We start from the raw sequence: 15,428 nt of genomic DNA on the forward strand, positions 1-15,428 counted from the left end.
AGTGTATACATTTGAATATCATATTAAGAGTCACAAAATCCAACTAAAATTTATCAGTTATAAAAAGAAAATAATGCATTGTGTTCATAATATGAACATTTGATTTAACCATATAGTAATTAATCATATAATTATAATTAATATTATACTTAAATAATATGTCATTTTTATCATATATAATCACAACAGTTACTTTTACCGAACACTTATATTGTAAACAACTACTAGCCGACAGCTAACAGCTACCCAAACAACTGACAGCTACTCCAACATCCAACAGCTACTTTTGCCAAAAAGGTCCTATCAATTCAAGTATTGCCCTTTTGTTATTAATTATGTTTTCTTTTATAATCCATTTTGTCTATTTAATTAGCACGTTTGAGTAGTCTCTTAATTTAGGGTTAATTTGATTTCTAATATGAATTAACACATAGTTATTTCTTTAAATTCTCAATTGATTAATTAATTTTTCTTACTTGATTGACTGTGCATATTCTAATACTTGCTAGATTAGGGATAATTCGTATTATTATGATTTCATTATATCATAATAAAGGGAGTTAGGTTTTAACATATTTGAATATCTCAATGTAAGATCATGAATATCTCTCTAGAAATAAGAAGATTGGATTGGTAGGAATTCAATTGTGATATGTTTAATATCTAAATCTTGCATGAATCAATAGAATAGGTACGAATGCATGTTTAAGGAAAGATGTATACTTGAAAGAGGTTGATGGTATATATAAGGAGCATTACTACTTGTGAATATTTTATTTGAGATACAAATTATTATTACGTTGATTCATCCTAGTAAAGATACTTAACTTTGAGATTTTATTATTTATTAGATTATTTTTATATTTTTTATTTTTTTTAATATAAAACGTAATTCTTTATTTTTACCATTATTTAAGAGCTAATTACAAAATAATTTTCCATCTACGAAATGCACTCTAACCTTAGTACATTACTAGAAAGATTAGTTTAATTATCAATTTTTGCTAGGTGCACAATGCATATACGAATTTTTGACGTCACCGTTTTCTTTTCCAACCCGTGTCAATAATTAATGATTTCTTCTATCCCCCTCGAATAAGACAAACAAAGAAACATTTAATTCTCTTTTATATCACAAACTTTTTTGTACCAATGAAAAAAAAGTCATCCTTTCAAGGTTTTTGAAAATTTTATTTGGTCGATAATGACTTTGAGTTTGTACGTAAATTTGTGATAAAAAATAAGCTCCAAAATCACCATAATTTTTATTTTTCTTCATACATTTTTTTTTTTGTAACGGGTTCATACATTTTGTTAACCATCATAAGCCATCACACAACTGGTATTGAACTTCAATAAAAAAAATATCTGTAATATAATTTATAAGAAATCCATCACATAAGAATTTCGTTGCAAGATTACATGTAAATTCACTACGACTATTTAACCGGCTACTAAACGGACTTAACCTACTTAATGGACACACTTTAACTATGACATAAGGACACCTAGTAACCAGCACGGATATCCACTAATCATTGTTTTAAGATATGGTTGCCGGTTATCTTCCTTAATTCCTCGACATGAGAACAAAATTTTCAGGTGGAATGCTGCAGACCACCACAAAATCCAGTACAAAAGCAGAGAATATGAACAGAAAACTGTAAGAACAAACAACGTTGCAGTCCCAGTTCAGCTTCTTGAAGCCTAAACACAGCAACCTTCTCGACAGAACATACCAGAATCACTTAAAGATCTACATGTTATAAGCAATCAAAACCCTTACAAAAGTATAAAAAAAATTGCCACATCAATGTTGAGGACATCTATAATGGCGCCATGTTGGCTAGAGCCTCTAGACAGCTAGCAAAATCCAAAAATCAGTGTTACTCTGACACCTTCATTTACCTCAAAAACAGGATGTTGTGTCGTGTCCGATACGACACTTTACTTGGATGCTTCATTTTAAGCTAAAAACTTGACTTTTTCTACAAAATAGACGAGTCAGACACTTGGACACCCGTATCTCAGTAGACAATCAATCCGTGTCTAAGTAACATAGCCAAAAATAAGCTGGAAGATCGTTTCAAGCTGTACGAAAGGTCCGGGATAATTTCTCGTAGTACTGCTTTTGCTGCTCCACGAAAAAAAAACAGGAAAATTGATTAATTAAATGGACGGCGCAAATCCCCTCACAGAAAAGTCTGACAAGAACAACATAAGCATATACCTTGTCCGAGACGGATGGAGTAACTTTCTTCATGGCTTGTTCGAAATGTGTAGACTTGATAGTAAATGGAAGGGTATCGGAGCTGCTCTGTGGTAATCTCAGCTTCTCTTCCAGTGCAGCCATTGCAGCTTCATTCATCTGTCATGAGTTGATGCAAAACAAACTAGCTTGAGTAAAACTGAATCAATTGTTCTGGAGGGGTTTTGATCTGTGAAACTGATCAATGTCATAAGAACTGAGATGAAAATGGGCAAACCAGTGCAGAAAGGTCAGCTCCACTCAGATTTTCACAAGCCTGTCTCTTCCCTAGGTCAAGCAAATCCACACTGCAATCTATTGGTTTTCTCCTACCCAAAGCTTTTAGAATCAGACCACGCTCGTCTGGATCTGGTAGAGGAACATATAATAACTTTCCGAATCTTCCAGGCCTTAGTAATGCAGTGTCGATCACCTCAGGCCTAGCAAAACCAAATAATTTTCAATTTCAATTCAGCAAACAAATAGAGAAGGTGTGTTCAAGGGCCAATTGGATCGCAAAATGTACCGATTAGTAGCACCAATTACAAAAACACCACGCCTATGGTCTCCACCATTGAGCTCAATAAGAAGCTGCAGTGAACCATAATACATTCAGCACATACACAAAATTCAAGTTTTATCTACAACTCAGACTACAACTCATGTAACCTGGTTCAAAAGCCGCTCAACCACCCAGCCCCCTTCTTTTCCACGCTCTGTTGTTAGAGCATCCACCTGGAAAGGAAGCAAGCCTCTAATTAGAAGAAATGGACTATGTTTAACACTTCCATTGCAGATAACTTTCCATTTGCATGACTAACAAAGTTGGATAAAGAGAAACCAAACAATAACAACTCACATAAAACAGCTATATCTGCAAGCTAAAAAAGTAGTATATTACATTTTGCATTTAAACTTGTCATAATACATTCCGGGACCGCGTTTTTTTTCCCTGGGTGAATATGGTCGTCGTAGAATGCAAAAAACTAAAAAAAATAAATAACAAAGATCTTCCTTCAGAACTTTATCAGGGTGATTTTAACTTTTACTGCAGCCTACTAATGTTTACTCATACAAGCAGCAACTGCAGCCTACTATGATTACTCATGAAACATATGAGAAGCAGTTGTGTTACTTGTGTACAGATTTGCAAACTAATGAAGAGGCAAAAGATGAAACAGAAAGGTCCAGTCAAAAATCAGGATATATGTTCACTTTCTTGAACCACATTATGGGTGTACAATCTGGGTAGGCGAAAGATGAAACAAGAAGGTCCGGCCCATATGTTTCATGGTTCACTATCATTTCCAAATGTCCTGGAACATCATACGTGATATAGATCTCTCAAAGTATCCTGCCAACAAAAAGCAACTCCAATGTGGCCTCTGATCCACCCTAGATGGGTTATTGCCAAGACAGGCCCCAAAATCATGCATATCATTTGGATCAGTCTCTATAGTAAATACTAAAGCGGTGATATATGTATGAAGATAAACCCATCAAAGCAGAGCAAAGTTTTAGAGTGTAAGTTGGAGAAAAATGGTGCCTGATTGCAGTTATATGGCTGGTCACTGCTGCAGCGTTCTTCTCACCCCCCCCCCCTTCATTTATCGCTCTTCGTTGGTAGATCTGTTATAATAACTTTGAACATGAGTGATATTATGAAGGAAGGGTGCCAATAAGAAATTGATGACGTCATCTACTCATCTATGATAGCCTCCACAAAAGACTAACATTCGTTTTATCTTATTTTCAAACTCTGAAATTAGAGCTGTCAAAAGTAGACACGACAACACAACACAACATGAACCGGATATGAAAAAGATGGATTAGTGTGAAGATTTTTCATTTTCTGACATTGACTTGCACACATACCTCATGGAACCCACTTAACCTCTCAATTTCTTTCCTTTCTGCCAGATTTTCCCCTATCTTTGTTCTCTTTCCTCTCCTTCCCATCTCTGGACCTCTCCCTTAAGGAGAACCTAGGGGAAAGGAAAGAAATTGGGGTAGTTTGAGTGGTGAGGTGCGCTTGCAAATGAACACTAGAAAATGGAAGTTAATAGTCGAAATTCGTCGACAAGTTTCTTCTTACAAACAAGAATTCAAAAAAATATATAGGGGTTTTTTCACAAAAACTGGGATTAAAAAAGGAAGTTTCTGACAAAATTCCCGAATCTTACGCAATGACTTGATAACATAAACAGGAAACAATAGAATAAATTAAATATAATAAAGGGCAACCTTATCAGAGTTGATGTTGATCACATCCATGGTAAACATACTGCAAAACTAGCAGGGAAAAAAAGAAGGAAAATGAGGCGCACCAAAAGAAAAAATGAAAATAAGAGAGGACTCTTGTTCCCAGGAATACTTTTGATAAATAGAGAAAATACTATCGAAGAAAGTAAAAAAAAAAATTGGTTGGCAGTGTTAGTGGATGGTCCTACATAACATGAGGTATGGAGAGAGTGTATAAGAAAGAGGGTCAGTGAGAAGGTTCACATCGCATGGGTTAGGGTAGATTTTCATTAAAGATAAGAAGTTAATTTGTGCAATGCCAAAAAAGGAATAAAAAAAGTTTATTCTCACGACACAGCAGTATGTTTCTCTTAACAACTACACCCTCCGTCCCATAATACTATGAACACTTTCCTTCTTGATTTGTCACAAGTTAGTTTGAACAATGCCATTTTTTATATGGTCCTACTGTTACAATATTAGTTCTTTAACAACCCTTTGGCCCACATTGCGTCTATATCAATAAAGAATACCCAGCTTTCTCTCTCCTTCAATAAAGTAGATGACCCACCTACTACTATCACATCTACTTCTATAAAAAATCATTTGATAACCACTACAACTTATCACCTTAAACTACATGACCCAACAAATGTTCAGATCCTCCTAGGATGGAGGGAGTACAACGGATAATGGAAATAAAGACAAGTAGGGTTGGTGTATTATTACAAAGTTACAATAGAAAAAAAAAAGGTAAAAATAGGATTACTACAACATTAGGACAACATTAGTTTAACGTGGTTCACAATGAGATGTAGAAGTTTAAAGAGATATGCGGAGGAAGGTCATTTGAAAAGGTGGGCTAGGGAATTGATATTCCCTGTTACTAGCTAATATCTAAGGTGGTCTTTTGGGCAATAATTTTGAGTTATGTTCGATATAATCTCACTTAGTTTTTACTTTGTTTAACAATTAGAAGACCCATCAACTCTTACATGATATATTTGCGAGATAAGAGCACTAAAACCATGGGGACATGTACCAAAAGTGAAAAAACTCATCGGACTCCAAAACACTAACCATAAGCAAGTTGGAATAATACATCTTCGGATAGAAATTTCACTGTTTATAAGTCAAGACTTTCATCAATGTCAAGTTGTCACCAGAACCCCCCTATAAATTATTATTATGTTCTGGATGTGTGCAGTAAGACAACCACTAAACTTGTACAGTTCTTAAGAATCGTAAGAGATTTTTCGTTGAGGCCTTAACAAATAAAACCCAACAGAACGTCTTACTGAAACCAAAGGCAGTTGAGGCATGATTAAAACAGCAGGAAAAAGGAGTAACGCAACTAATTTTGAAATATCATGATAACAACCAATCACAATGGAGGTTAAATATGGATTATCAACAGCTCATGAGTACTAAATATCTTCTTCTTCAAGCTACTAACTTGACTATGTTGGAGTATTGCTTCAAAGTTAGTTTATATATAATTGAAAGTAGTTAGTGATAGTCATAAGCTTAGGATGCTTAACTAATGTAGTGGGTTGTTAATTGTTTACTGGTCAATGAATCAGACTAAATCATGGGATTTTGTTCCTATCCATTAGATTTAAGTGGTTATTTGTTTTGCTATTTATATGCTTCTTGTACTTCGTGAATTTGGTGTGAAAAAAACAATGAATATCAGCTTCTGTTTTTTAGTTTCTTCCGCTGCCATACTCTCTTCTTCTTCTTATCTCTTCTTTTAGGTAGTAAAAACAATAATGCAACTCACTAAAGTGCCCCTACCCCTACCCCTCATATTTAGTCATAGCACACCAGTGCAGAATACAGCTGGGTTGTTAAATCTCTTTTGTCATTCTTCATTTCTTCTGCTTCATTTGAAATGAGTATTTGTAATGGTAAGCCTTCTAACTTTGATTGGCAATATAAAAGAGACATGACATAGCCATGTCACATAGTGCTGGAGTGCTTGCGAATGAAATTTTCTCTTTTAGCAATTTACTCTCTTTGCATTAACCATGGAGGGTTGCAACTTGAATTCTGCTTTAAGCTTTTATTTTTCTTTCTTTACAGGCAGATCTCATTTCTTCTCTTTTCTTATACATATCATAATTGGAAGAAACAGAGAGACTGGAAAGCAATAATATAAGGTTGTTGGTGTGCAAGAGCTCATTTCTTTCAAGGTTCGAAGTTTTCGCTTGATTAGTGAACTGAAAATGTTGAACCAGATGAGCAGTTAAAAAGATATGTGCAGCCTTCCAATGTATTAAACCTCAAGGCGCTTTAAGGCAATAGGGATCCTAAGTAGGGCGCAAGGTAGGAACTTCTTTGAAAATATTACTGTACAGAAAAAAACTGTGCCTCAGTGCACTTTTTTGCGCCTCAAGTGTGCCTCTTTACAATCCTCTTGCCTAGCTCAAAAAAGTGCTCGACTCCAACCATCTTGCACCTCAACACCTAGGGGCTCCTCAGACACGCTCTTTTGTACACTAGGACTTTCTAAGAAATCTTAACCCCTTCGTCTCCATGTTTTACTTTTTTCCTTTTTCTTTGCAATAAATTAACAAAGAAAATTACTTTGTTTCTTAGAGAAAATACTGAAATAATTTTTTTTTAAAGTTACTAATGTAACCAAGAACATTTTTTTGGAATTGGTTTTATAAAAGTGTGTCGCCCTCATCTTATGTCTCATGCCTAAGCATCAGGTGTCGAGGAGCCTTCCCACTCTGGGGTATTATGTGTTTATCAAGAGTAATGTCTGATTTGTGTAAGATCTTTGGAAGGTAACGCTGCTAGAATTTGATTTGCATTGCTTTGTAATATTAAAATCCAAATTAGAGTCCCACCCCTTTATCTTTGCTTTTTATGCTGACATAGAAGTACCACGTAGACTTCTCAACTTCATTATTTTGCTGTTAGAGTTGGAAAGTTTCACTGCTACCACTTAGGTTGTAACTTGTAACTTAGACCCAGACAAGACAGACTTCTCCCCTTGATAAACCAAGTCCCACTCAACATAGGTCCCCAGCACTAATTACACCTTGAACTCATTCATGCGCATAGATAGGCACCATAGATTTGTTAAACATCATGGATACACCACCATTACTTTCTCCGGATCTATGATTGAAACAATTGTTGCACTAAAGTTGGTAATTACAAAAAGTTATACAGAAACCAACAAAGCAAGCATAAATACACGTCTTCTCTACTCGCGATTGATTTCCAGAATATATATCTAGTTCACCAACTTAACGAAACACAGTCACACACATATACATTTCCTCATCAACAAGGCACACAAACGACAGTACATATAACACACGCAGAAGCAACATGGGATACTGAAATAGAATGCTACACGCAAGAAGGTCAATTTCTATGACTCGATTTCAGAAAATCAAGCAATATGGATGTGTGATCCCCTATAAGGCAAAAAGAAAAACATAAATCTATCTCAGTTGCTTGTGGATAGGAGGGTTGGGGGCAGGAAAAGCAATAAGAGACAGTTTTAACCACATTCAAGTGACACAATAATACAATAACTTCTACTAAATACTATTTTCCCCCCATAGGTTCATTGTAAATCCTTATTCAGGTATAGGCTATTAAAGACATAATATATGATAATGCAGAATTTTCATGTTTCACTTCACCAGAGACTGAGAAGCACACATTAACAGTGAGAATTACGAAGTGCCAAACAGTATATACCTCATCAAAGAAAATTATGCATGGAGCACATGTTCTCGCACGATTGAATAATGTCCGTACTTGCAGTTCACTTTCACCAACATATTTGTTCAGAAGTTCAGGGCCCTTCAAGTACAAACATCATGAACCAACAGTGATAACAATACATTGATGAGCTGGAGTATACAGAACTTTAAAAAGCTACAAGGCTTCCCAATAAACAAATCACACAGATGAGTATGGACAAACCTTGATGTGGATAAAATTAGCTCCAGCCTCATTAGCTACTGCCTTGGCAATCAGAGTCTTCCCACAACCAGGGGGGCCATAAAGCAAAAAACCTGACTCCAAGTCCACTCCAGATTCCTTTGATATTCAGATAGAACATACATGAGTAAAGTGTCAAAAAAAGTACTCATTTCATTTCAGAGTGAGAACTCTAAGAAATCAAACCAGGTAGCAGAAGCAACTAGCCTACTACAAATGACAGACAGCAAGCAAATCAAAGTGAGGAAGGCAATGGACGGCACACAATGAAGCAACAATCATAAAGATGCTGTTATTTAATGATTTAGAGGCGCAAGGTTAAGACTTTAAACCTCGAAAATAAAGATCAAAAAGTCTTTGTATGCATGTGCGTGCATATATGCCCACGCGTGCAAGCATGTATGTATGTTGTATAATGTATATACACACATATAAACTTCCTTTGTTACAATATTCTTGCAAAGAAGCTCATCAATACAAATTTTTAGGAGGATGTTACATGAGGTAAGCACACAAACTAATCAAAATAATTTAAACACTTAATTACTTAATTGTATTTAAATAATTTAATCACTAATCTAGCCTGTATGAAATATACATCATTCCTTTTTAATTAAAATTGTCCAGTCAAAATTGATACATGAACAGTAAAAAAGTCAAAATGTTACAACCTTTAAAAGGCAGAGAAAGTAGTTTTTATATTATCTACTTATCTCGTCTACTATACCTCTATAATTACGTGTTGAAGAGCTTGGTTGCAAGTATCCAGAAATGGAAGAAGTTATATACTTTCTCCGTTTTTTTCTTTTTGGTTCTACAATTTTGACTTTTGACATTGTTCACACATTCTACTTTGAACATGTTGTATTATTTATACGTAAAGACAAACATAGTCATGTGGGATCTTGTTGGATTTGTCTCAATACATATTTTCATATATTAAGTTATTATAACTTATACTTATACCTAATTGAAAATACTTGATGCTCAGAGTTGGTTGTGTGTGTTAATATATAGCAGAGAGAGTCAAAATGCATGAGAAGAGAGCTTAGAGTGAAAAGTAAGAAGGATTTAAAGTTCTAACACTTCTTACCATCTTTTTTAGGGGACAGCAGAGAGCACTATTAGAGTTATAGCACTTCACAATTAGAGTTACACCATAAAAAAGCCAGGTCACAAAATATAATTAATATTTAGGCTATATTAGCGTTATATCACTTGTTAATTGGAGTTACATCTCTTCTCAGTTCTCACACGAAGAAACCTTCTCAACTCACTTTTATAAATATACATACATATATATATAAACACAGACACAAATATATACATACATACGTATGTATATGTGTGTCGTTCCTCAAAGTTATTCATACATACTATTAACATCTGAAATCAAGGAAATGTGTGAGATTGTGAAAATTTGGGTCCTTTCTTAACTTTTGGGAAAAGAGGAGAAGTTGTTTAGAGATACGGTATATTTTATAAACCAATGTGGCGGGTGAAGGAGGATACGTTGGGAGTGTAAAACACAGAAAAAAGATCATAAAATAAGGAATAAAGTAAGACAATGAAGAAAGGAACGAGAGAGTATATATATATATGTACTCTCTAGCCCAAGTACTTCTTTTAGGTCATGTTCTCGTACCCGTACTCGTAACTGATATGATACGTTGTCCTCAAATGTTGAAATCTTCGTACCCAAATTTGAACCAATACCCATACTCGTCTTTGTGCAACTTATTACATATATAAACTAGTAAGATAAAATTTGTAGTGATTTAATTCAATCAAGTGTTGGTTCTCTTTCTTAAACCCAAAAAACTCTAAAATAATTCCATCGTGTTTTTCCCAAATACCATGGGTCTTCTGGAATGTTTAGTTCTGAAGCACCAAAAGGTTGGCCTGATGTGAAGTACTGAAGTGTGCAAAGACCACAAGTTGAAAGATTCATCTCCGACTAAGGGTGCTTATCAAGCAAGTCGCTCGCAAGCAGGTTATACTTGACTCCACTCCGAAACTTATCATACGTGCTCGTTGCTCGTCAAGTTCGTTTGAGTCGTGCTTGATAAGATATAGACGTAGCTCAACTCGAAACTTGACTCAAGTCGAGCTCGAATCGTGCTTGAAACTTGAATCGATTTGAGCTCGAATTGCTCGACATGTGCTCAAGACTCGACTGAGCTCGAATTGCTCAACTTGTGCTTCAATTACTCGATTTCATTGTTTAATGTGAAAATCGTTGTTTAGGTTGATTTTTTTTTCATTTTGTTTTACCAAGTTTTAAAAAAATATTCAATGGTATTGTCATTTTAAACATCAATTCTAGATATACTTCATACTACAACTCAGTGTTTTAGCTTCAAGCAAAAAAGCAGCAATTATAAATTTGCATCTCCGAAACGAAATTAACAAGAAAATATACATAATTATTATAATCTAAAAGTAAGTTCATAACAAATGAAATTGACATAAAATACAAGATATTGAGGTAACCAAGCAAATCTATCATGGATACTCCACTTAAAAAGAATAACTTGGAAGTTATGTGCCTTTTTAATAGTTTATTCATAAAATGATCTCAATTTCAGTTGCTTCACCATGAAGAGTTGAAGTCTTTAAGATTGCAGAATTTTTGAATTAAAGGATTGCAGCCTTTCTTTTGAATTAGAGGATTGTAGACTTAAAAGAGAAAGAAGTAGAGGAAGCGGCAGTAATACTAGATAGGGTTTCATTTCCCCCTAAATCCTGTTTTACCTTTTCTTTTAAATTTTTTCAAAAATCTATTCGACTACAAAATACTACTATGACCGTGGCATTGTATGGGCCATGGCTACTACAACATGTCTTTTGTTGGGCTTGCCTTAAGCCCTTTATTAATAATTTGTTTTATTATTAATAAATTACTAACTTAGTTATTTTTTAAAACTAATTAAGTATTAAATAGTAGCAACAACAATAATATAAAAATAATAACATATAAAATAGTAATGGCATAAAATATTAACCAGCTGCTCGCAAGCTTATTGAGTTGAGCAAGGTCATGCTCAACTCATGCTCGTCAAGGTCTCGAGCCGACTCGAGTTCAAGCCTAGCCAACTCGAGACGAGTTTTAACCGAGCATTGACCGAGTCGACTCGAGTTGCTCGACGCGATTAGCACCCCTATGTGTGACAACATGGAATAAAAAGTGATGGCAGTAGAGTTCCCAGCAACAATCACAATGTCACAAAGCAGCTTGTATCCAAAGAATGAGATAAAGTGCAGCCAATGTGGCGTGAAGCTTTTCAATAAGAATTTCACTTAAATGAATTTTGAACTTCACAAATGCAATTTTCTAGTTTAAGAAGAATTCTATCAATACAATTATCTAAAACATGAACAACACATCCCTATATTAATAAGTTGAAACAATTCATATAGATTACGCAACTTGAATGCACCCACCACGCTCTACTCCATGCTTTGGTGAGCGGATGTTGAGTTATATTGTGATGTATGTCTCCCCCCCCCCCTCTCCTGGACCAGTTTTGACAAAGAATAGACATAACATTAGAAGAAAAAAAAAACGATGTTCCTAACACCGCAAGTCAATGTTACATCGCATTGTGCAGCAAGAACATTATATTTATTGCAGTAACTACGGCATTTTGCAGAACAACAAGCAGAATCCGTTACAACATGGCTGAGTTTTAATTGCATGGTGACAAGGCTTTCAAAAGTCAAGATGTGGCATAAAACAAGTTGCAATTACCTCATATTGTGTAGGAAATTTAATACGATTCACAATATAAAGTTCAAACTCCTTTCTCAATCTGCTAAGCCCTCCAACATCCTCCCACTTCACATTCGGAATGTCAGAGAACCCTTCCCTTCTTGAAGATGGTTGCACCATTTTCACTGCCTCCTACAAAACTCACAAAAAAGCAGAGCCAATCAGCCTAATATAGACTTCAACTGTAAAATGTGAAGGACGAAAAAATGACACCAATATTTGATGAAAGCTAATTGCACTATCAAAATGACAGATTAAAAATATATAGAGCAATGACAGGGTATGAATTAAAGTAATCAAAGAAGAGGAGATTATCACACGAGAAGCAATGCAAGCATATGAAAGGAATTTGATTTAAAAAATCAGTTGAACAAAAAAGAAGCCAGCACAGTGCAGAAAACTTCTAAAAAGGAGTGTCTCCAATTTCCCAAAGCTCTATTGGGAATTCGCAATATTGAACCAAATAAAGATTAACATGCGCAATATCATAGAAATTAATCATTATCTCTAAGACAATTAGGCAATTGCTAATTGCAATACCAGAAGCCGTAATAGGATGTATTTGGCTTCCAAGTTACCTCAAAGTCTGCCATTGTGATGCTTAGCTTTCTCATTTCTTCAGGTGACCAAGGTTCCTTCCACCACTCTTCAACAAGCTCCCCGTCTTGCCCAGATAGCTCTAACCACCGTTGATCTATGATCCTCTGCATGGCAAGGTTACCCGCCTTATTAGCCAAGGCGACTAAGTCAGCACCAACAAACCCTGGGGTGGCCTTGGCTATATTTATTAAATCAAAATCACCATCAAGCCTTAGACTTTTTGTCAATATTGAAAGTATATCAAGCCTTGCATTTTCATCAGGAACTCCTAAGGCAATCTCCCGATCAAATCGTCCTGGCCTTCTCAATGCAGAATCAATAGCATCCGGTCTGTTGGTAGCTCCAATAACAAGAACATACCCAGATGTATTATCATCAACTTGAGGATCTGGATGCTTATCACTAGGCTTCACAAGACTATAAGACTCATCCATACAAGTCAACAGTTGAGTAACAATTCGCCGCTCCATCTCTCTCTGTAAATTTTCTCTCTTCGAAGCGATTGCATCAATTTCATCAATAAATACAATGGATGGTGCAGTTCTGTACGCCTTTGCAAAAAGATCACGAATATTCTCCTCGGACGCACCTAAATTTACAAGGATGTCATCATCAAAACAACAAAGTATATAATCGGACCACATTTTATACAAAAGCAAAAAGAGAAGGAAAGCTCATAATTTCTTTTTACCAAACCCAATTTATTGACATAACTTTCATCTATAGAGGCTTTATCCACTGTCAGACAATACGCAATTGCAACTTCATTTATACCTGCAAATGCAGTTCGTGAGCACTAAGATGTTAAGCATCATGGTCTCACCAAACTTCTAAACTTGTTCAAACTAAACTATTACTACATAGCTGATGCTACTTGTCTTCAAGTACAGCTATCTATCTTTGCAAAGGGGCATCAACTCTCGCTCCCATCATCTACTATGGTTGGTTCCTTTAAGATCATAGATCTTTCATTCTTTCCAAACTTTATAGATATTACTTCTCTTCATTGGGTTTATTAGTTGCAGAACATTTACCAGGTTTTTTCTACAACAAGGCCAGCATACAGCATTGGGTAGTATCATCAAACAAGATCAAATAACTCAAGCAACTACTTCACAAGGGCAGAATTTCCATTAGCAGTACAAGAACTCTTCCACAAAAAAAAAAAAAAAAAAAAAAAAAAAAAAAAAATGAACAAGCAGCACGTAAATCAGTTGAGCACACTGATTAACAATACAACCATACAATCGAAACCGAAAAGCTTATGGTTAAAATAAGAAGGCAGAGTATACCAGAGACACCAGAGACGACTTCAGTAGCAGAAATTTGATAGAAAGGAACACCGGTCTCAGTGGCAATGGCACGAGCTAAGTGAGTCTTTCCACAACCAGGAGGACCATGCAGCAAAATCCCTGACATGGGTTTGACTCCCAACCACTGAGGCAATTGTGGGTGGTAAAGCGGCACCATCACTTCCATAATCAATTCATCCAAAACTTTCTTTATCCCGCCAAAATCCTTAAACCTTGGACCTTCTTTACCCTTCACTTCCCCACTACTACTTCCTCCACTTAACCCATACCCACCCTTGGATTCTCTCTCCTCCACCACTTCACTAGCACTCTTCTCTCCTCTCCCCACCCCTGCCCCCGCCGCCGCCGCATTCATAGCTATCTTTTTCTCTCTCCTCACATCCTCCACCTCCACATTCCTATCCTCCTCAACAACTCCTTTAGCTTTTGTTTTCATATTGGGTGTCGATTTTGAATCCCCATATCCCGCCCTAAGCATGGACTTCATCAAATCGAACTCCGGCGCCACTGCTTCCCCATAAACAGCATCTTCAGAAGTCGAAACCGAAGTCGATGAATCAGAATAACTCTCTCTCCTCCTCCTCATTTGAAGGTGAGAATTCTCTCTGCTAATCAACTTCCTTTCTCTCTCTTCAATTACCTGTCTCTGCTTCTTCCGACACGGACTTCGAAGCTCTGGAGACGCAATACCTTCGTCATTATCAAGGTCGTTCTGTGAAGTGGTTGGAGGAGGGCGAGATGTGCTGAGCATTCGGCGTATTTTGGAGCGGAAGGGAATGAGTTTGTAGTGTTTGTAGTCAGGGTAAGATGAGTAGAGGTGCTCAGCAATTTCATCGGAAGAGAGGTGGCTGATGTTGCAGGATTCTATTCTCCGATTAATCACGGTGAGGGATAGCGTCGATTGACGTCTTGACGGATGCTTTCCTACGCTTCCTCTTCTGCCCATCTTCTCTGTGTGCGTAGTGCAGTGCCGCCGACTTCAACACCTTTAAACAAAGACAGACTGCTTTTATACTAGAGTTGGGGCAAGAATCACAATAGTAGACAGGCTCCTTTTAAACTCTAGTAGATTTTTTTGTACGCGGTGTTTTAAATTTTTTCAAGATAGAAACTCGATTTTTTTCAATGTATGTAAAAGTTAGAATTTGAACATTAGACATACAAAATATAATTATTTTTAGTTACAAAATTTAATTAGTTTAGTCTCTGTCACTTAATTTATTTTATTTTTTTTTACTTTTCAAAGTTCAATTTTATGAACAAAATAGAAAATTTAATGAAT

At 35.9% G+C, this 15,428-nt stretch overlaps 1 protein-coding gene across 2 annotated transcripts; it reads right to left on the reverse strand.

Annotated features, from left to right (window-relative positions):
* Positions 1-1,351: 1,351 nt before the first annotated feature.
* On the reverse strand, positions 1,352-15,174 carry LOC104896796 (cell division control protein 48 homolog C). 2 transcript variants are annotated; one of them, XR_008969736.1, is made up of 11 exons: positions 14,126-15,174; positions 12,812-13,422; positions 12,213-12,365; positions 8,444-8,560; positions 8,216-8,320; positions 2,918-2,983; positions 2,775-2,839; positions 2,487-2,688; positions 2,231-2,368; positions 1,974-2,134; positions 1,352-1,657 (listed from the first exon to the last, which is right to left on the reverse strand). XR_008969736.1 is itself a non-coding variant. In XM_010683585.4 (10 exons), the coding sequence occupies exons 1-10, from the start codon at positions 15,090-15,092 to the stop codon at positions 2,087-2,089; spliced, it is 2,472 nt and encodes an 823-aa protein (XP_010681887.2). In that variant the 5' UTR covers positions 15,093-15,174; the 3' UTR covers positions 1,352-2,086. The 2 variants fall into 2 exon arrangements, 1 of the variants encoding a protein (XP_010681887.2); XM_010683585.4 differs by having other exon boundaries at positions 1,352-2,134.
* Between the last annotated feature and the right edge of the window lie 254 nt (positions 15,175-15,428).

This window comes from Beta vulgaris, chromosome 6 (genome assembly GCF_026745355.1).
Source record: "Beta vulgaris subsp. vulgaris cultivar EL10 chromosome 6, EL10.2, whole genome shotgun sequence".
Taxonomy (NCBI): domain Eukaryota; kingdom Viridiplantae; phylum Streptophyta; class Magnoliopsida; order Caryophyllales; family Amaranthaceae; genus Beta; species Beta vulgaris.